This window comes from Schistocerca serialis, chromosome 11, assembly GCF_023864345.2.
Source record: "Schistocerca serialis cubense isolate TAMUIC-IGC-003099 chromosome 11, iqSchSeri2.2, whole genome shotgun sequence".
NCBI lineage: Eukaryota > Metazoa > Arthropoda > Insecta > Orthoptera > Acrididae > Schistocerca > Schistocerca serialis.
In genome coordinates, this window is record NC_064648.1 from 99,184,189 (window position 1) to 99,205,972 (window position 21,784).

The following is a 21,784-nucleotide window of genomic DNA, read 5'->3' on the forward strand; positions in this document are numbered from 1 at the left end:
GAGGGACATATTTTCTCACACTGAAAGCCATCTGTCAAATAAGTCTCAGAACATTTTTTTTTCATTAATTTCACACAAATCACCCGTTTTTAATGCAAGTGCATATTTTGTAACACCAAACATCTTAAAATAAGCTTGTATAATAAACAATTATAATTTTGTTACAATATCTACACAGGATGTAAAGACTTAATTTTACTTCAATGTGATTCATCTTTTGAAGTTCATCAATACACAAAAACAAATCTATGGACAAAATAGTTTTAAAAAATTTGTCAAAATGTCACACCCATATGCATGGAATGTCCCATTACGTAATTTTTCCAATTTGAGCACTATACATGATTAAACAATATGAGTTTATTTAACTTCTGCCGTATACTTGATTTGTTGTTTAAAACTTTCTCAGCAGGCTTTTTTTCCCACATTTTTAAGCGTATGCAGGAGTATAGGGATGCAATCTTACAAACAAGTTGAGTCTGATGTAAGTCCTCAATCCTAATTTCATAACGGTAATCATGACCAAGAGCAGGAAATGGGGAATCTACAAATTTATTTTTAACACAATGCAAAATCTTGGCCTGTATATATTTCTGTCACATATCCCCAGCAGTCACAAACATCTAAAACAGTTTCTGAGTATTCTACAACAGAGTATACGCAGTCACTTGTTTTAACCAGTTTTCCCCAGTTAACAAAATTTACAAATGCATTTTTATTGGCCATATTGGGAAAAGCATAGAGAGAATCACATTCTAATGCAGATTTAACTACTGGTGGCTTCAGTATGTGAAGACAGTCTTTGCATGTGATCTGCCTTGAAAGGCGCAATGACACATACCCTGCAATATAATAGAGTATGTTTTACTTGTGAAATGAGAACTTAATCTTATCTTCAAGAAGTGCACACCACTCCTCTACTTCATTTTCTGCAGCACTTTCATCACTACTACATGCTTTCTTGCAAGACTGCTCAGTGAAAAAATCAGTGAAACTTTAGACAAACTCAACATGCAAGACGACTTTTTAACTGAAACTGTTATGCCACTGGACTTTCATGCAGAAAGCAATGATGACCAAAACACACATTCAAAGGAGGTTACAGCAGAATTAGCCGCCATCCCAGGCTATCCCAATAGCAAAAACGATGAAAACTCAACACTAGTAGAAGTAAGAGTAACATCAACAAAAATAGAGGCAGAAACACCAGCACAACTGCCACCAGTGTCACTAAAAGCAGCAGTACCAGAAACAGCAGACACAGCACCGTCAGCAGCAGCACAATCAACAGAAGCAGTACAGACAACAGGAGCAGCAGCAGTTCCAACATCAGCAGTGGCAGAAAAGTACACAACCTCACATGGAGCAACAAGCAGACGGAAGAGAGTGCCTCCCTCCCATCTGCAAGATTTTTTAGTCACAAGCATGATGAAAAAGAAACCTCCAAGATAAGTAACATTAAATCTCTAACAGTGCTTCACCAAAACATTCAGAGTATAAAAAGCAAAGTGCAACAGCTAGAAGTTGAGTTACAATCCTTAGACAGTCCAGTTATCTGCATCACAGAGCACTGGTGCAAAGTCAATGAAATTCAATACATAAATTTGCCCTCATATGTACTAGCTTGTTCTTATTGCAGAAACTCAATGAAAGGTGGAGGATCATGTATTTTTGTTAAGAGTGGTATTTCATTTAAAGTCAGGAATGATATTATCCTACTAAGTGTAGACAAGCATTTTGAAGTGTCAGCAGTAGAGATACCAGCTGTAGATATGCCCAAAAAACTAATTGTACTATGTGTATACCGTTCTCCCAGTGGTGATTTAGAAACATTCTTTTCAAAACTTATGCAAAGCCTAGAACAAGTGTCATCCCTGAAAAGTAATATACTCTTGTGTGGTGACTTAAACATTAACACAGCTAAGGCAGATGAAACCAGTAACACTTTTCTGAATATTCTGAATAGTTTTGGCATGTCCTCTTTAGTTAATTGTGCAACAAGAATAACCAAACACTCAACATCTACCATTGACCATGTAGCTACAGATATAGGTGGGGAAAACTGTGTCATAACTGTCAAAAATCTTGGACTGTCAGATCATTTATGCCAAATCATAAAAGTAAAAGCTTCTGTAGAAAAACCAGTAAACCTCCACATGTTTAAAAGAGTCTACTCAGACGCAGCAATACAAAAATTTTGCTTACAATTAAGACATGAAAGATGGGAAGAAGTATATTCAGAAAATAATGTGAATCAGAAATTCTCCAAATTCATGTCGGAGTTTAAGATAATATTCGAAGAAGCCTTCCCCAAAGCACTAAGTTCTACTGGAACATCCACCAAAAATAAGTGGATTACCACAGGAATTAGAAAATCTGCCCAAACTTTTAAATACCTAAACTCTATAAAAAACAACAACAGTGATCCAGATTTTCTTCATTACTACAGAAACTACAAAAAAATCTATAGGAAGGTGCTCAATGTTGCAAAAAAAAAGGCCAATGATAGACTAATAAATCTAGCTAAAAATAAAAGTAAAGCTACATGGACTATAGCGAAACAAGAGACAGGGACAGCAACACAAAGGCAAATAAACACCCAAATCAGGAACAAAGAAAACCTAACAAGTACCCCAAAAGAACTAGCAAACTTTGTTAATTCTTACTTTAGTAGTATAGCTACAAAGTTACAGGAAAATTTTTCAAAATCTCATAATCCACAAACACGGGAATATACATCAAATTCAATGGTATTGCTACCCACTACTGAGGAAGAAGTATGTAATGTGGTAAGGAAATTAAAGAGCAAAAATTCAGCAGGTTTAGATGAAATTCCAATGTCTGTGCTGAAAAAATGCATAAATAGTATCAAAGCCCCCCTAACCAATATCATAAATGAATCTTTCAAAGCCGGTTGTTTCCCTGATTATCTGAAACATGCAAAAATTTTACCTCTACACAAAAAAGATGATGTAGAAAACATTGAGAACTACAGGCCAATTGCCCTACTGTCATCATTTTCCAAAATAATAGAGTCCATAATGAAGAACAGACTTATGAGCTATCTAAACAAATACAACCTTCTTTCAAATGACCAATTTGGTTTCAGACCAGGCAGAGATACAGAAATGGCAATAGCACATTTCACTAAAGTGGTTCTAGAAGCACTGGATGAAGGCAACTATGTATCTGGCATATTCCTTGACCTGTCAAAGGCCTTTGATACAGTTGACCACCAGAATCTATTACTTAAGTTAGAAGCACTAGGAGTAAGAGGGGTAATCAACAAATGGTTCCATTCATACCTTAAAAATAGAGTACAGTGGGTAGAGATCTCGCATGTCTCCAGTAGATCAAAGTTCATAGAAAAACACCTGTCAGATCCACAGCATATTAATATTGGGGTCCCTCAGGGAAGTGTGCTGGGTCCGGCGTTGTTCTTGATTTATATAAATGACTTTCCACAATATATCCGACATGGAGAGAAGATATTGTTTGCCGATGACAGCAATATTATAATCACCAGTGAGACATCAGCACAAATGTTGGAAAATTGTAATGAATCACTGAAAGATGTCTACAAATGGTCTACAGAGAATAAAGTGACCTTAAATATTAAGAAAACAAATAGCATACGCTTTAGAATAAACAGAAAAAACAGTCCCCTAAAGTTAAAGCTACATAACACCTCTGTAGACGAAGTGCCCACCACAAAATTCCTAGGGTTGCATATTGACAGCCAGCTTAGGTGGAGAGAACATGTTAAAAAAACTCACAAAAAAGATATCTACAACGTGTTACGCACTTAGAGTTCTCTCTTCAGTATGCAGCGATGAATGTCTAAGAACTGTATATTTTAGCTATGTACATTCAGTCATAAGCTATGGGATAATTTTCTGGGGAAATAATGTACTCAACTTACAAACAGTTTTTAAAGTGCAGAAGAGAGCTGTGAGAATTATAACTAAAAGCAGTAAGTGGGCTCACTGCAGAGAACTATTCAAAATACTTGGTATTCTAACTGTTCCCTGTTTATTTATGTTCCACACTATAGTATATATAAAGAAAAATATAGTGAATTATAGTACAAACAGCATTTTACACAGCTATAGCACAAGAACAAGCCACTGCCTTCATCTAGATAGGAGAAACAAGCATAAGACCCAAAAAAGTTTCTTGTATCAGGGTGTAAAATTGTATAACAAGCTGCCACAGGAAATCAAAGAAATTAACAGCATGTACTGTTTCAGAAAAACTCTTAAACTGTATTTTCAGGAACACTGTTTTTACACAGTAAGTGAATATTTAAATGTTTGAATGTAATTTAAGTGACATAATGACATTGTATTGTATATTCTGTAAATGTATAACAAGCTGCACAGGACATCAAAGAAATTAACAACATGTACTGTTACAGAAAACCCTTAAACTATATTTTCAGGAACACTGTTTCTAAACAATAAGTGAATATTTAATTGTTTGAATGTAATTTAAGTGATAAATGTCATTGTATTTGTATACTCTGTAAATGCATATAAAAGTGTCAATGTATCTGCAAAAATCACTGTATCCAAACTGACAACATCCATACATTGCAAAATGTCTACGGATGGCTAATCAAATGAATAAATAAATAAATGAAAATCATAAACAGGTGGCAAACAACACACATTAAAATTTGAGCAATTCCCATTCATTGCAGTGACACTGTTACCCAAGAGCAACTTTCTCGTGGCACATTTGAACTGGTATGCATTTGGATTGTTGTTCCAACCACATCTGGACCGAATGCAGGGGAAAAAAAGCTCTATGTGGTCTTGTGACAGTTTATATGTTAGCAAATGCTTCAAAGGAGATTCAACACGAAGCATACGTGTCAGAGCTATGTGCCTTACTGATTGCATATTGAAAATTATCCCAAAAGCAAAAGTACTTCTTGCATGGAGCAGCAATGGAACACCAATGATTTTTAAGCTTTTGATATAATTTTCAGTGTGTCTGAAAATACCAATGTGTTGACTGGGTGTTGTGTGATGTCCTCAGGTTAGTTAGGTTTAAGTAGTTCTAAGTTCTAGGGGACTGATGTTCATAGATGCTAAGTTCCATAGTGCTCAGAGCCATTTTTTTTAATTTAATTTTTTTTTTAAATACCAAGCCAATAATATTTGTTGTCAAGTCTCAGGGGGCTCTTATACCCTTTACCTAATGGATTTCTGGAGTTCAGAATATCAAAAATCCTATCAATATTATACAAAAATTCTACTGTTGCTTCACTTCCTTTAATATTTGGATCACCAACCCTCCTCAAAAACTCTATACTATCTGCCACACTAGAACTCAAAGTCTGTGGAGCTAATGAAACATTCATTTTCTATTTACATAACTTATATATTGTCCTGATAGTTTGTTGGCAAATGTCATATCTTCTTCTTGTTGTACCTTGTTCAATTGCTCAATGAAATGCCATCTAATAATGCCAGTTGGAGACTCAATAGCAGATACTTCTGCTAGAGCATTTCTGGCAAACTTCATCATATGACATGTCCAACATACAATAAACATTGTAGCTCTTAAAATCACCCTTGGAAAAATTTAAAGTACAGCCAAGTGTACGTAAAGTGCTTATATTTACCTTGCAGCCATCACATGTAACACACCAAACCCTAATGCCAGAACTATGCAGCCTCTCTAAAGCGGATTTCATCAGTGTGGCTTGATTATTTGCCTGTACACCGTTGATAAAGAAATATGCAATCAGGCATATAAATTTGCCTTTAATAGAGACAAGCATGAAAACCAGAGCCTCAGATGGCTCTATTACTTCTTTTGACTGAGGCACTTCCCCACCAAACTCTAAAAAACCTGTGTATTGCTTAGTTCCTTGGTCCCAAACTACTTGCTTCCTAAGTGCCACACTGTCTACAATTAGACATGAATCGCTGAACTGGTCCCTTACGATTGGGTTCGAATCAACGTACTTAAAAACATCTTTTAAGAAGCCAGTTTCACAGCCGACACTTGCCACCCATTTGGAAATCAATGATTTATGGGTCAGAGGCATTAATTTTTGCAGGTATTCATATGCTGCTGGTGAATAAAAGTACACAGTCATCGCAAACATATTCACATTTGTTGTGTATCTATTACCCTTTGAGGAGAGAGAGTTGTCCACTAAATTGCACACTAATTCCACTTGTGTTCCTTTCTGATGATTGAGGAAGTTATGTAACTTCTCAGGAAGATGCCCCTTCTCCTTCAATGAACTTATGATGTCATCCAAGGAAAACACTTTCTTCTCTCTTCTTCGAAGTTTTTCACGGACACACTTCAGTTTACGTTTTAATTCGTGCACAATGTCTGAGAAAAAATTGCAAGTTTTGGTCGCCTTGTCTTCCATTTCTACTTTCGACTGTATACCACAATCAATTACTTGAGAACCAACTGCACTCTGAAATAAAGAAATAATTTCGTTATATGTGATTGAAATAACTCAAGGCTTGATGAAAAAATATTATAAGAAAACTTTGTGGGTGTGAAAACATCATTATACTAACGATTTCGACACAATTCGCAGCTTCTGCATTGGATAAATGGGACATGCTTTCCACGGAAGAATTCTCACTGACAACATTCTCCACGCAATCAGTAGCTTCTGCAGAGGGCAAATCAAGCACGGATTCCAGGACAGAACGCTAAAAACAAAAATATGGAACTATTACAACATTGCTTAGACCTATGTAGCCCATTTGTGTCCGTACGAAATAAATTCACAAAAGTCAAAACCACGCACATAGCAAGGAAATTAATTAGCTACCTCACATGGAGAAGCATCGTTGTCACTCAAAATCCTAACATGTCGTCGTGGCTGTTTATTTGGTGGCATCAAATGTGTCGGAAAGTCAAAAATTGATGGCACTGCTTCGGGTCTGAGACGTTTCTTCCACGTCCCAGGGCTCACTACGTAATCATCTTGCCGGAAAAGGTTTCCGCAAAGAAAACTGCAAGACGTAGGTTTAAAATCTTTCCGCTTCACGGAAGTAATCCACTTCTTTAGCAGCTCTGGGTGCTTTAGAGGAAACCTGTTCAAAAACATCGAATTAGCAAACGCACTAAGTCTGTATTGTTTTCGTATTGTATCGGTAGTCCTATTACCTGTGAAATGGTAAGTCACTTTCCTTACTCCATCGCTTCGTACAATTGAAAGCGGAACAAGAAATCACCATTTCGATAATCCTTAATTCCTTATACACCGTACAGACCGAGAGAAACTTCTTGGCAAATTCAAATATGGCGGGCAATACAGACGACAGTAATCAGCTGGTAGAGCCATCTGTCGGTAGGTCCGGTAGTTGAGCATCCCTCATTTCGCTAGCTTTAGACGCCTGTTCTGGCAGATCAATAGCGTTAGTTTGTTCTTCCGCATTTATTATCTTAGTGCACAAGAGAGTAGCGTATTGCGAAGTTACTGCGAATTTTTGTTTTTGCGAAAAGTGGTACATTACGTTCTTCAGGTAATAGACAAGTGTCTAAGGATTAGAGACATGAACGAAGGAAAGACAACAATTTATTTTGGAACTAATTTAATACCTGAAGCAGTTCGCGAATGTCTTGTCATGGTGTAATGACTTCGTTACCCAATTGTATTTGTTTATTACAGTTGTTGGACACATTTGAACATAACTTTATTTGGTATTTAGTTTTCTGTGACAAGATCACTTTCGGTGTATTTGGTTGTGGCTTTGGACGGTGTTATGAATTTCATACATAACTGTTTATTACAACTAAACAATTGGGTTACTTTCATTGAGTATGCAATTTTTCGAATTGAGTAAGGGAGTGGAATACTTAATAAAAAAGCCTTTTTCGTCTACTGTTGACAGTCATGATAAAGGCACGTTTTCACGTATGTGTAGTGTCGTGTCAAATGCTTGCTATTTTCGCACTGTACGATAAAATCGCTATGTCTGTCTCTCGTAACTTCGTAAAAGAAGCGGCTGATAGTGTGATGTGGTATGTGAAGTTACTGGAACAGTTTCTCTGTGCTGTGATCCACGTGAAAGTCGGTGTTAAATATTTGGTGACAGGCGGAAAGGGCCACTGTAAAGTTTCCCCATTGAAAATATTAGAATGGTTGTGTTGACGTGCGCACCGCATGTAAATATAAACAAAAGAGAATTTTTCTATGATCTGATGTATACCTCTTTCAGATTACAAAGTGAGCAGTTTGATTGTCATTTCTCTTGATACAGGGGCCCATAGCTATTACTAATCATTTCAGAAATTCGTTACATTGGGATGAAAGAAAGTGCTGTGTAATCCATTCATTCTGTTGGTTTTCAGTGTGTATTTATTATTCGTCTAGTTCGTTCAGTGAATCGTTTAAGAATTCAAAGTGCAGCATAGAGTGGTATGATTATAATTATAGATTCTATTCCGTTGTCACCAGTTGTTAATAATGAAAGGATTATAAAACGCTTTGATAGTCAAGGAAAGCTTTGGAGTCAAACCGTTTGGTTTGACCCTCGCTGTAAGCGTGTTATGTTGTGTGAAGTCCTTCTCCTGGGCCTCGGGTTTGTGAGTCGGGTCATGTCTGTACATAGTTGGCGTATTGTTGCATTTGGTGGCGCGCGCTTGTGGGTGTTCATGTCGGAAGATGATTTATGTGTGGCATTCGGTGATGTGAATTTGTATAACAATTATGTGGATTTGCTGGAAGAACGTATTGCAGTCGCCAGTGAGTTGATCTATTGTTTCGGGGGATTATGTGCTCATGTTGTTTGCTATGGACTGACATGTGTTAGTGTTTTCTTGTTTTTTGTTGGCATGGATACGACAGAAAAAATGTAAGTTATGCTATGCGGTTCTACAGGGTAACGATATGACAGTGGTAAGGTTTATGCAGCGGTTCAGTGTGATTGCCTACTATGTGGGGTGTGGTGTGTAACGAGAATATGAAGTTAACTAAGAGTCCTGTCTCCTTGGATCAGTGACCTGTGTATGTGACTCTGACGCCACAACAATATTTTGAGATCTATTCAATGGAGGACCTTGTTTTAGGTATCAGGAAGATTGTTTTAGTCAAGTATTATGTTGGTTAGCGTTCATCTTTCCATTTTTTTATGTGTGAATGGTATTAGTTTTTGTTTGTTCTATTTCCTTGTGGGTGTTGTGATTAGGACTAATATTCGGTGGTTTGGTTGGTTAAGAGGGGAGGGGGGGGGGGGGTTGAGAGGTTGTGGTCGTTTGGAGGTTTTTGTTAATTGTGTGTTGGGGGCATGAGGGGGCACCTCGTTGTATTCGTTGGTGGCTGTGGTTGCTGAGTAATGTTTTGTTTTTATTTGCATTTTAATGCCTTATATATGGTTTGTTTGTTTTGGTGTAGGCCTATAGTTCTTGTTTCTATTTTAATTGGTCAAGTAAGCAGGGCATTTCAGGTTTTCAATTTGTCTGCGTGGTTTTGATATCATTGGCTTCGTTTGAGCTATGTAGGTGAAGGGCATTAGCAATACAACGTTTTGGAGTTGCGCGTTTTAGTTTCCTCATACCGGGGGCTTCGTTTTGAACTCTGTAGTTCAATATAAGTGTACGTTTCATGTGATTTTCGTGTTTGTAACGTTACGTTGTACGCTGAGAATTTTTTGTTTTTACATAGGATGTGATATTTAGTTTGTGATGTTGTTTTTCGTGTCCTCGTAAATTTAGTGCCTACTTCCTACGGTTGTGCCGTTAGTTTCATTTTATTGCTAGAATGAAATTTTCTGGTGACGTTTGTATTTTTATTCACATTTGTAGGCAATGACATTATGGTCACCCTATTGTATACGGTGGAACTAGGGGATGTTCTCACCTTGATGACGTCATGGGTCGAGCCAGGGGGGTGGAATCGGATGTTTCTGTAATGCACACTTACATTGTATTGTACATCAGGATAGACTCAGAATCATTCCACAAACTTTGATGTAACAGATAACTGCAAGCTCCAATTTAACCTTCCTTTCTTCGTCTGCAAAATTTGGTCAACTAGTGTACATTATGGTTTTACTTAGTAAATTCACTGTACTATATTAGTTTCTTTACTTGATCATAATGCCAAATGTAGGTTTCATCCAGATAAATCACTCTCCCATAGTTCACAAAATAGTGCGATGTACCCTAAGCCAGTGCCCCATAGTGCATTATACCTTAAGCCGGTGCTCCAAAGGAACTGTAGCAATCAGTATACATTTATAATACAATATTGCAGTGCCTGTATTGTTAAGAATGACGATGCAATGGCTGTAGTTGCCGCAGCACTTATTCCTGCAGACATGCATGCACGTCCGAAGGAACATTGCGTCGTTTCTCTTAACAGCACAGAAACTGAAATATCATATTTATTCACTAATACTGGGCAGTACATCAAATTAAAAGTCCTCCCCTGTGTGGGAATTATGTAATGTGTGTATGAATACAGGTTGTGGCACAGGAACGATGACGTACATAAGTTTGAGTATGGCTGTGAGTCATGGATGGATAGCCAAAGTGGCTAAGGTAACCACTTGTGGAAAGCGGGAAATCCAGATTCAAATTTTGGTGCAGCACAGATTTTCATTGTCATCATTCCCTTAAACAGCTGATGGTTGTTGGTATTCACAACTGTGAAAATATTTCAGTATTCATTTATTTGCGTTCTACATGATTTTGAGATTGTGTTCTGACTATCTGTAAAAAATTAGGTCATGTCGTTGGATGCTTGTTTCTTAGCCAGGGTCATATGTATTTCTTGTATAGTTTGTTGTTTGCTGCGGTCCATAAGAGACGGAAAATATTGGCTTTGAGCTATACCTCATAGTAACAATGGAAATTGAGTACAGATGTTTTTATCTGATTGTCTGTTTTTCAGACGTGTACAGTGGCAGCCATGGATGACATGAATACTAACTGGATAAAACAAGAGATAACAGATGAGGTACCTTCTGAGCCGGACCCTATGGTGAGTGGCTTCCTTGTATTTCATTAATTTCTGTGTGCAGTATGGTGTGTGAGTAAACATAATTCATATTTTTTGCTGTATGAGTGAGTAATTCAGTCTCAGTTTTCTAAAACTGAAGTGTATGTTCATGTTAAATATTTCATGTTACAACACTATTTTATGTCATTGCTGGTGTGGAAGCTCTCATACAGTGGAGGTAGTGTACCAACTAATTCTTTGATGGTATATTTGGCTTAGTGAGTTTATTCTGATCTGATATATCTCTTTTTAAATGTCAACTTTATTGACCTACATAATACTAAAGTTCATTTTCTCATGAATATTAGCAATGTCACTAAATATGAAAATGAAAAACATTACATCTTTTTACACTGTGTGCACCATGAATTTAGATTTCTATGTATTTGATTTAAAATAATTATTTCAGAAATGAGTGTGAAGACACACTTATTGTGTTCATCAGTCTGAGAAATATGTTTCATAATAATATTTACATTCTGCATTGGCTTCGAATATGTAAACGAGGCTTCAGTAACGACTGACAGCAATTAAGTTCACTTTCAGAGGGAAATCATTAAGTGACATCAATTAATAGTTATGCAATTTGATATATGTATGCAGCTTTACTGTATGGTTAAAAGATAATGGCATAGTCCCCCATTCGAATCTCCGGGCGGGGACTACTCGAGAGGACGTCTTTATCAGGAGAAAGGAAACTGGCGTTCTACGGATCGGAGTGTGGAATGTCAGATCCCTTAATCAGGCAGGTAGGTTAGAAAATTTGAAATGGGAAATGGATAGGTTAAAGTTAGATATAGTGGGAATTAGTGAAGTTCGATGGTAGGAGGAACAAGACTTTTGGTCAGGTGAATACAGGGTTATAAATACAAAATCAACTAGGGGTAATGGAGGAGGAGGTTTAATAATGAATTTAAAAAATGGGAGTGCAGGTAAGCTGCTACAAACAGCATAGTGAACGCATTATTGTGCCCAAGATAGACACAAAGCCCACGCCTACGACAGTAGTACACATTTATATGCCAACTAGCTCTGCAGATGATGAAGAAATTGATGAAATGTATGATGAGATAAAAGAAATTATTCAGATAGTGAAGGGAGACGAAAATGTAATAGTCACGGGTGACTGGAATTCGATAGTAGGGAAAGGAAGAGAAGGAAACGTAGTAGGTGAATATGGATTGGGGTTAAGAAATGAAAGAGGAAGCTGCCTGGTAGAATTTTGCACAGATCATAACTTCATCATTGCTAACACTTGGTTCAAGAATCATAACAGAAGGTTGTATACATGGAAGAGGCCTGGAGATGCTCGAAGGTTTCAGATAGATTACATAATGGTAAGACAGAGATTTAGGAACCAGATTTTAAATAGTAAGACATTTCCAGGGGCAGCTGTGGACTCAGACCACAACCTATTGGTTATGAACTGTAGATTAAAACTGAAGAAACTGCAAAAAGGTGGGAATTTAAGGAGATGGGACCAGGATAAACTGGCTAAACCAGAGGTTGTAGAGAGTTTCAGGGAGAGCATAAGGGAACAATTGACAGGAATGGGGGAAAGAAATGTAGTAGGAGAAGAATGGGTAGCTCTGAGGGATGAAATAGTGAAGGCTGCAGAGGATCAAGTAGGTAAAAAGATGAGGGCTAGTAGAAATCCTTGTGTACCAGAAGAGATATTGAATTTAATTGATGAAAGGAGAAAACATGAAAACGCAGTAAATGAAGCAGGCAAAAAGGAATACAAACGTCTCAAAAATGAGATTGACAGGAAGTGCAAAATGGCTAAGCAGGGATGGCTAGAGGACAAATGTAAGGATGTAGAGGGTTATCTCACTAGGGGTAAGATAGTGCCTACAGGAAAATTAAAGAGACTTTTGGAGAAAAGAGAACCACTTGTATGAATATTAAGAGCTCAGATGGAAACCCAGTTCTAAGCAAAGAAGGGAAAGCAGAAAGGTGGAAGGAGTATATAGAGGGTCTATACAAGGGCGATGTACTTTAGGACAATATTATGGAAATGGAAGAGGATGTAGATGAAGATGAAATCGGAGATATGATACCGAAAGACCTAATTCGAAACAAGGCCCCGGGAGTAGACAACATTCAGTTAGAACTACTGACAACCTTGGGAAAGCCAGTCCTGACAAAATCTACCATCTGGTGAGCAAGATGTATGAGACAGTCGAAACTCCCTCAGACTTCAAGAAGAATATAATAATGCCAATCCCAAAGAAAGCAGGTGTTGACAGGTGTGAAAATCACTGAACTATCAGTTTAATAAGTCACAGCTGCAAAATACTAACGGGAATTCTTTACAGACAAATGGAAAAACTGGTAGAAGCCGACCTCAGGGAAGATCAGTTTGGATGCAGTTGACCATCTTGTTGCTCACTCCACTTATATCATGAACAATTTTCTCAGGAAATGCCAAGTGGTAGCAATATTTTTTGATCTGGAGAGAGCGTACGATACCTGTTGGAGGACAGGCATCCTCCACGTACTGTTCTCTTGGGGCTTTCACAGTCGGCTACCCCTGTCTATTCGTGAATTTATGACAGAGTGCACATTTAAAGTGCTGGTGAGCACTACTCTCACCTTTACTTTCTCCCAAGAAAATGGGGTGCCCCATGGCTCTGTGCTAAGTGTTGACAATTATAGATTGTCTCCTTTCCGATGTCTTGGGCTCCCTCTTAGTGTACAGTTTTACGCTCTACTACAGCTCTCAATGGACCAGCCTTCTTGAACAACGTCTTCAAGGATGTCTCAATAGTCTCCACTCTTGGACCATTAAAACTGGCTACCGCTTTTCCCCCAGTAATACCGCTTGTGTAAATTTTTGGCGTCGCACGGGATTTCTTCCACCTTCCCTACATCTAGGCCCTGTTGACCTTCCGTTCGCAGACGTCGCTAAATTCTTGGGACTTGTGCTTGACAAAAAACGGTGCCTGTCCTCCCACGTTTTCTATCTTTCAGCTCGCTGTCTGTGATCCATGAACACTGTGTTCTGAATGGTACCTCCTGAGGAGCGGACCGAGTGGTCTTTCTCTGCCTATATTGCGCCTTAGTGCACTCGAAATTGGACTGTGAAAGCATAGTTTACTCCTCTGCTCGTCCGTCTATTCTTCGGCATCTCGACTCTGTCCACCACCGCGGATTGCATTTAGCATCTGGAGCTTTCTAAATCATCGCTGTGGAAAACCTTTATGCTGAGACTGCTGAACCTCCGCTGTCCAGTTGGCGAGCTGTCCTTCTGAGTCGTTATGCTAGCCGTCTGTCTTCCATGCCTGCTAATCCGGCCCATGACCTTTTTTTCGATGCCTCTGTGGATTTGGGCTATGCAAGACGCCCTTCCTCTCTACTACCAACAGGAGTCCACTTCCGTCAACTGCTGAGATCTCTTTCCTTCCACATTCCTACAACTTTCTTGACAACTGGGCATACAGCACCGCCTTGGCTCTGCCTCCGGACCTGCCTGCTCCATGACCTTTGTCAGCTTCCCAAGGATGATACCCCTTCTCTTGTTTTATCGTTGGGCATCTGCTGCTCTATGTGCACGATGAAGGATGCCGCATTTATTTACACTGGGAGTGCCTATATTGTTGGCGACACCCCTAATAGATTTTGGCTTCCCGACCAGTGTTCGGTTTTTACTGTGGAGCTTTATGCTGTTCTCCAGGCTGTCCAATACATCCGTTGCCATCAGCGGATACATTATATTATACGCTCATATTCGCTCAGCTCTCTCCTCAGTGTCAAAGCACTTTACCCTGTCCACCCTCTGGTCCACCGGATTCAGGACTGCCTGCACTTGCTCCGCAGGGGGCGTCTCTATGGTATTACTCTGGAACCCAGGACATGTTGGTATCTGTGGAAACGAGGTGGCCGATATAGTGGCCAAGCCTGCAGTCTCTCTTCCTCATCCTGCTGTTCGGATGGTTCTCTTTGCCGATCTACAGAGTGTTTTCTGTCGTCGTGTTGCTCTCTTTTATGGCACGCTCATTGGTCTACACTTCCCAATAATAAATTGCAGGATGTGAAAGGTCTTCCCAGTGCTTGGACCTCTTCCTCCCGAACTCGTCGTCAGGAATAAGTAATTTTAACTAGACTCCGGATAGGGCACTGTCTTTTTAGCCATCGACATCTTTTAAGTGGCAATCCTCCCCCGTTTTGTCCCCACTGCTCTCAGCTGTGGACGGTGAGACACCTTTTACTTCAGTGCCCCTATGTTACTCCACTACACGCCCATTTACAGCTGTCGCCTGATAGATCTTCCATTTTAGCAGATGACACGCGCTCAGCCAATTGCATACTCGAGTTTATCAGTGTCAGTGAGATGATGTCGGTCAGTTGAGGATCTTCTTGGGGAAAACACCCCCCCCCCCCCCCTCCTCTTCTATAGTGGTTTTCTAAGCTTTCCTTCTGTTCTTTAGTTTCCCCATTTTCTGAATTTTGCTCCTGTTGCTGCTGATTCCCTACTAGCTTTTTTTTTACCCTTCCCTAAGCTACAGAATGGGCAGTTTTGCAAACTAAAACCATAACAAAAAAAAAAAAAAAAAAAAAAAAAAAAAAAAAAAAAAAATAATACAGGGAGCCATCCACAAGGCGCAGTCATGGGCTCTAGCCCACAGCTTCCAGAGTTTGGCTGCAAAGTCGTGTGTTATGCACTTGTCGGCATCGTACTGTTCGTCTGGAACCAGAACTTTACTGTACTGATGATCCCCTCATTGTAGTGGAGACACATTGATTTTTAGGACTGGTTTTTGATGCCCTGATTAACTTGGCTTCCTCATCTGCATCAACTTACGTGGCACTCCAGGCATAACCTCAATGCCATCTGCTGCTTGAGCAACACCAACTGGGGTACAGATTGCTCTATGCTGCTGCAGCTCTACGGAGCCTTTGTTCAATCCTGCCTTGACTATGTGAGTCTGGTTTAAGGTTGGGGAGCACCCTCAGCATTGCGTTTACTGGGCCCAGTGCACCACTGTGGCGTCCAACTAGCGACGGGAGCTTTTAGGACGAGTCCGGTGACCAGTGGCCTGACAGGTCAGGCATGCACAACTGCTCACCAGTTACGTTGCACATGTTTGTAATTCTCCTGTGCATCCGAATTACAGTCTTGTTTTCCCACCCTCGGCAGTTCATCTCCCACATTGGCGGTCCAGGTCAAGGCTTACAATTGCTGTTCACATTCAATCCCTTCTGTCTGAACTGGAGTCCTTGCCTTTACCACCTATACTTGAGGTCCATTCGCATAAGCCTCCATGATGATGTACACCTAGGCCGCGGCTTCCCCTGGATCTTTAACATGGCTCAAAGGACTCCATTCACCCCGGGGCTCTCCACCGTCACTTCCTCTCAATTCTTGACATGTACCGAGGGCATGAAGTGGTTCGCACCTACGGCTCGATGGCTGATGGTCACATTGGCTTTGCGTATGTCCATGGCGGTCATATTGAATAACATTCCTTGCCTTATGGCTCCAGTGTTTTCACTGCATAGCTGGTGGCTATATCTCGTGCTCTTAATCACATCCGTTCATGCCCTGGGGAGTCGTTTCTTCTATGTACTGACTCCTTGAGCATCCTACAAGCTATTGACCAGTGCTACCCTCTTCATCCTTTGATAGTGATCATCCAAGAGTCCATCTATGCCCTGGACCAGTCTGGTGGTTCAGTGGTGTTCGTGAGGACCCCAAGACATGTCGGAATCTCAGACAGTGAAGTTGCTGACAGGCTGACCAAACAGGCTATGGAGATTGGCATTCCAATAACTGACCTGCATTTGTTTTTACGCCACCAGGTTTTTTGGCTTTGGGATACGGAATGCATAGTCTCGGTAGGCACAACAAACTACATGCCATTAATGAGACTACGAATGTGTGGCAGTCCTCCATGCGGACCCCTTGCAGGGACTATGTGGTTCTCTGCCGGCTCCGCATTGGCCACCCTTGAGCAACCCACAGCTACCTCCTGTGCCGTGAAGACCTGCCTTAGTGTCAGTGTGGCACCTGGTTGACAGTGGCCCATATTCTGGTGCACTGTCCAACTTTGACTGTCCTCTGATGAAATCTTTGGTTACCGGACTCGTTGCTAATTTAATCTGAAAACGTATCATCAGCTGATTTAGTTTTACAATTTATTCGTGAGGGTGGGTTTTATCATTTTATCTAAGTTTTAGTGCATGTCCTTTTGCCCCCCCCCCCCCCCCCCCCCCCCCTCCGTGTCCTTCACCCTAGTGCGTTTAGGGTGGAGGTTTTATTGTGTAGCAGAGTGGCTGGCTTCTCCTTTTTATTCTCATGGCCAGCCAGCTATGGTAATCTGTTTCGTTGTTTTAATCTCTTCTACCTGTTACTTGTGTTTCTGTGGTTTTCTTCTCTCCTTTTGTCCATTTAAGTGTTTGTTACCCTCCCATCATTCTTGTGGTTTTTCCTTTCTCTCTGTTTTGTGTTGTCAGTCTCACTTGTTATATTCTCACCCTCTTAAACCCTCTTTTAAACCAACCAACCTTAATTACGAAGACTGTTAGCAGATTTTGAAGTGTCACCTGAAGATCTTTATTTGCAACAAAATAAACATAGATGAAATGCAGCTGTCGTGGTACTCACTAACATTTGTGTTATTCAGCTGTGGAGGCACGGAATTATAAAGACACCGTATTTCACACACATGTAAAACCTGTTACATGGTACTGGTACCTGGAATACATTGCTACCTTAATATCGCCAGACTTCTGGTGAGTTAAACAGTTTCAAGTTAGTGCGGATCTCAGTTATTGTTTGTTTTTTCAAATTGTAAACATTTATTTATTTTTAAATCAGGACCACTTTTGGTATTCAATAAGAAATTCTCTTTGGGTTGAGCGTTTCCTGTAAATGTGTCACTTCTGCCTTCATTAAAGTTGTGCTCCTGCTGCTGTTGCCAGCTTTCAGTTGTGAAGTAAAAATGGCTGCAGACAACAACAATAGTTGCTCACAGTGCTGTGACAATACTGATGAGGCGTTACCATAGATATGTGGTACAAACTCATGTTATGTCATTTGTTGTGATGGATGTGCAAAGCAACCATGCCAAACCCACCTGTTTTGCTGACTCTGCAATAGGCTTTTTTTCTTCTTAGCTAAATAAAAACAATTTTTTCCTTTCTTTCATATGAACAATGTTAGTTTTAATACTTAAAATTCTAGCTGTAACCTTTGATTTGACTACACTTAATTTATTTACATGTAAAGTTACTGAAAATAATAACATAGGGACTGGATCAAATGCAGGCTTGTAATCAATTTTCAAATGTTGTTATTTGTGGTTTATATGATTTTTTTTTGTTCACTCATATTGAAATAAACCTTAATAACACTGTCAACAAGAATGTCTTCCCAGAAAAGAACACAGTAGAAATCGTAATTAATTCTTATTAAGTTCCATAGTGAAACTTAATAGATGCTACATCTGTGTAATATTTGGAGATCATGGTTTTTTAAATGCACTCATTACAGTTTGTTTTACAGTTACTAAAGCCCAGGCTTACCCATTGACTGTAAAAGTAAAATAGGAATTGGAGGGTGGTGTGACTCAAGAAGTAATTCTGGACTCTGTGACTATATGGAATTAAGTGCTATTACTTTATGGATCATCTGAGATGAACGTAATGACACAGATAACCAATGTGTGTTTGCTCACATAAGGCAGTATAAAGATGACACACACTCAGTAATAGAATAAGTCGCCTATGGGAAATGAGAGAAAGGAGGCAAAATACAACATTTTTAGGCTTTATGCTGCAGTAGAACCCCTCTTGTCCACCCTCTGCTAGTCTGCCACTCTGGTTGACCTGACCATGATTGAGCCAAACTTGCCCCAACTTGTGGTGGTGACTCACTAATCATCATGCCATTGTTGTTTACAGGTAATTATTGTTATTGCACGCCCATTTTTAGTGCTCCGTCATCTCATATTGCTTTTATCATCGTGTTTTTTGTACAGTACTGCACTGTGAAGTTTTTAGTGCTTACTGTTTATTGGTTGTACGGCATAGTTCTTCTGTATTTGTTACAGTACTGTATATATTTGTGATTGTGTGTACTGTACAGGGGTGTGTGTGTGTGTGTGTGTGTGTGTGTGTGTGTGTGTGTGTGTGTGTGTGTGTGTGTGTGTGTGTGTGCGCGCGCGTGTGTTCAAAATGTCAGAAGTGAATCATAAACACGTTACTCTTTCATCAAATGAAAAGTTAGCAGTACTACGAAAACTGGACAATGGGGAATCACTCGAAAAAATTGCAAAGGAACTCCTCAGAGGCTTCATGATAACTAAAGAGTAGAGAAGAATTCGGACAGACTTTGAATCATGTACAGTGACAGTAGATGGTGAAAATGAAAATGCTCTTAAGAATTGCAGAACATTAAAAAGCCTAAATTTGAACTGCTTGATAATGCATTGTGGATGTGGTTCCACAAAGAAAGGAAGAAGGAAAGGATCCTGATATCTGGGCTCATTATAAAAGAAAAGGCAATAGCTTTGGGGGGGAGGGGGGGACTAGAATCCAGAAGCGAATTGGCAGCTAGTGAAGGCTGGATTTATTGCTGGAAAACACATGATGGCATTTGGTGTGTTTCAATTTCTGGTGGAAAACTATCTGCTGATACTGAGGTGGCTAAGGAGTTTTGTATGAAGTTCCAAGAAACTTCTGAAGAAAGTGAAGTGTTAGATTGCCTAGTCTATAACGTAGACGAGCCAGACCTGAACTATAAAATATTTGCTGCATCAAATGAAACTGAGAGAGGAATGAAACATAAAAAGGGTAGGCTAATTGTTGCTCCTTGCAGCAGTGCTGATAATTCACACAAGCTTCCCGTTTGTTATTAGCATATGTAAGAAGCTTACGGCATTCAAGAACAGGACCAACTTATCTTCCTTTCAAGTTTATTACTGCAATCAAAAATCTGCTTGTATGGGCTGGAATCTTTTCAAATCTTTATTTGAGAAGTTTGTTCCTTCTGTTGTAAAAGACTTGAAACAAAAGTTCTCTGTTTGTGCTCTGTTGCTGTTTGATAATGCCTCATCAGATCCATCTGAGGATCTCGTGAAAGGGGACAAAAACACTATCTTCCTTCCACCAAATGTCACATAACATACCAAACCAATGGAGCTGGGAGTAATGGTTAAAGAGGCAGTATCGCAGAAAGTACGTCAGCTCGATTTTAGAAAAATATCAAGGAGGTTGTGATGTACTTGAAGCTGTGAAATCCCTCAATGTCAGAGATGCTACCTATGCAGTTGCTGATTCATGGAAGGAACTAAAATCTGACATGCTGCAAAAATCTTACCATAAGCTTCAGGTGGAAGTTACGACCGAATCTGACCAGTTTGAAGGGGAGCAAAATGACGTCACGCAGGATGTCATTAAAGATCTACATACTGTACCACCAAATGCCCGTGCTAGTGAAGTGAGGAGTGGATTTTCTAGTGTGACAAAGACTGTGAAATGAGTGAAGAGATCCATGACGATTGTATTATTGCTGCTGTTTTGCAAGAAAATGGTGAAGAAATTGTGAGGGTCTTGGCCGGTGAAGACAGACCCCCTACCTGGACTTCACACATTGATGCCAAGTATGCTTTTGTTATGGTCGTTCAGTACATTGAGCAGAAATCAACTGCAACACCTATGGACATTTTGTAGACCAAGAAATGGTGGAACACTACAGCTTAGTCTAGAATTTTACCTTGTACACAAAAGATCTTTAACTGACTTTTTTCCTAAGTGATTTTTTACTAGTGTATAGGATACCTTCAGTTTTTACTGTACTGTACATATGTAATCTATGTATAGTGCAGTAAATAGATACTGTAGAGTGTTGCTCTTTTTCATTATGTAATAATAAGAGGGTTGTGGAGTTTATTGCAGTGTTTTTACTGTAGAGAACAATATGCATATGTATAGTAGTCCCAAAACTGTGAACAGAGCGGTCAGTTTTACATGAGCAGTGGTCTTTGAATATATTTTTATTCTTGCAGAGAAACTTTTTTCTTTAAAAAAAGAACCATCATGTAGCAGCACAGAATCATGCTACAAGGTTTTAACATCTGCTAGACAGGTCTGTACTTCTGTAGGTGTTTCCTGTGACTTCTTACAAATTAGCGTGGACTTTGCCTCTTTATAATCACATGCAACAGACCATTGTTTTGGTAACTAATAATGATGTTGCCAATGTGTGGCCAGTTTTACCCCAAATTTTTTTATTGAATCTGTTGGCTACTCCTTTAGGCTCTGTAGCCTCCTCTGTGTTCAGCATTTTCATCTGTTGTGTATTCCATATGGAATTTGAGATTTTGCCCCTATTTATCTCTAGTTTCTTGTTTTAATTTTCTTAGCACAGTGCTATTGTGGTTTGATTAGAGTAACTCTGAATCTTATTTTGAATTCTGCAGTTTGTGGCTCAGTGTCAAGTGTGAGGCTACAAATCCAAGTCTATATGGCTTCTTTCTGTGTGAGCTCTGATTTATCTCGTTTTGATGATGATGATGATTTCTGTGCATGTAGGTCAATGTCAACAAAATATTTTCGCATTCAAAGGAGGAAGTTGGTGATTGAAATTTCTTCAGAAGATCCTGCTGCAGTGAGAAACGCCTTTGTTTTAATGATGTCCATCCAAAATCCTGTATCATGTCTATGACACTCTTTCCCCATTATCCCGATAATATAAAAATGCTGCCCTTTTTTGAACTTTCTTGCTGTACTCTGTTAATCCTATCTAGTAAGGATCCCACACTGTGAAGCAGTACTCAAAAAGAGGACAGA

At 39.4% G+C, this 21,784-nt stretch overlaps 1 protein-coding gene across 9 annotated transcripts in view; it reads left to right on the forward strand.

The window, feature by feature from the left end:
* The first annotated feature begins 7,259 nt into the window (after positions 1 to 7,259).
* Positions 7,260 to 21,784, forward strand: part of LOC126426733 (zinc finger protein 430-like) — a 495,002-nt gene continuing 480,477 nt past the window's right edge. For 2 of the 9 annotated variants that reach the window (XR_007576404.1, XM_050088697.1), the window contains exons 1-2: positions 7,268 to 7,511; positions 10,883 to 10,972. Coding sequence is in view for 8 of the 9 variants with exons in the window: in XM_050088697.1 (XP_049944654.1) it covers positions 10,901 to 10,972 (72 nt within the window). In the remaining variant the exon portion in view is untranslated. Of the gene's footprint in view, positions 7,512 to 10,882; positions 10,973 to 21,784 lie in introns of all 9 variants that reach the window. The other 7 variants (XM_050088699.1, XM_050088698.1, XM_050088700.1 and 4 more) reach the window with 7 other exon arrangements.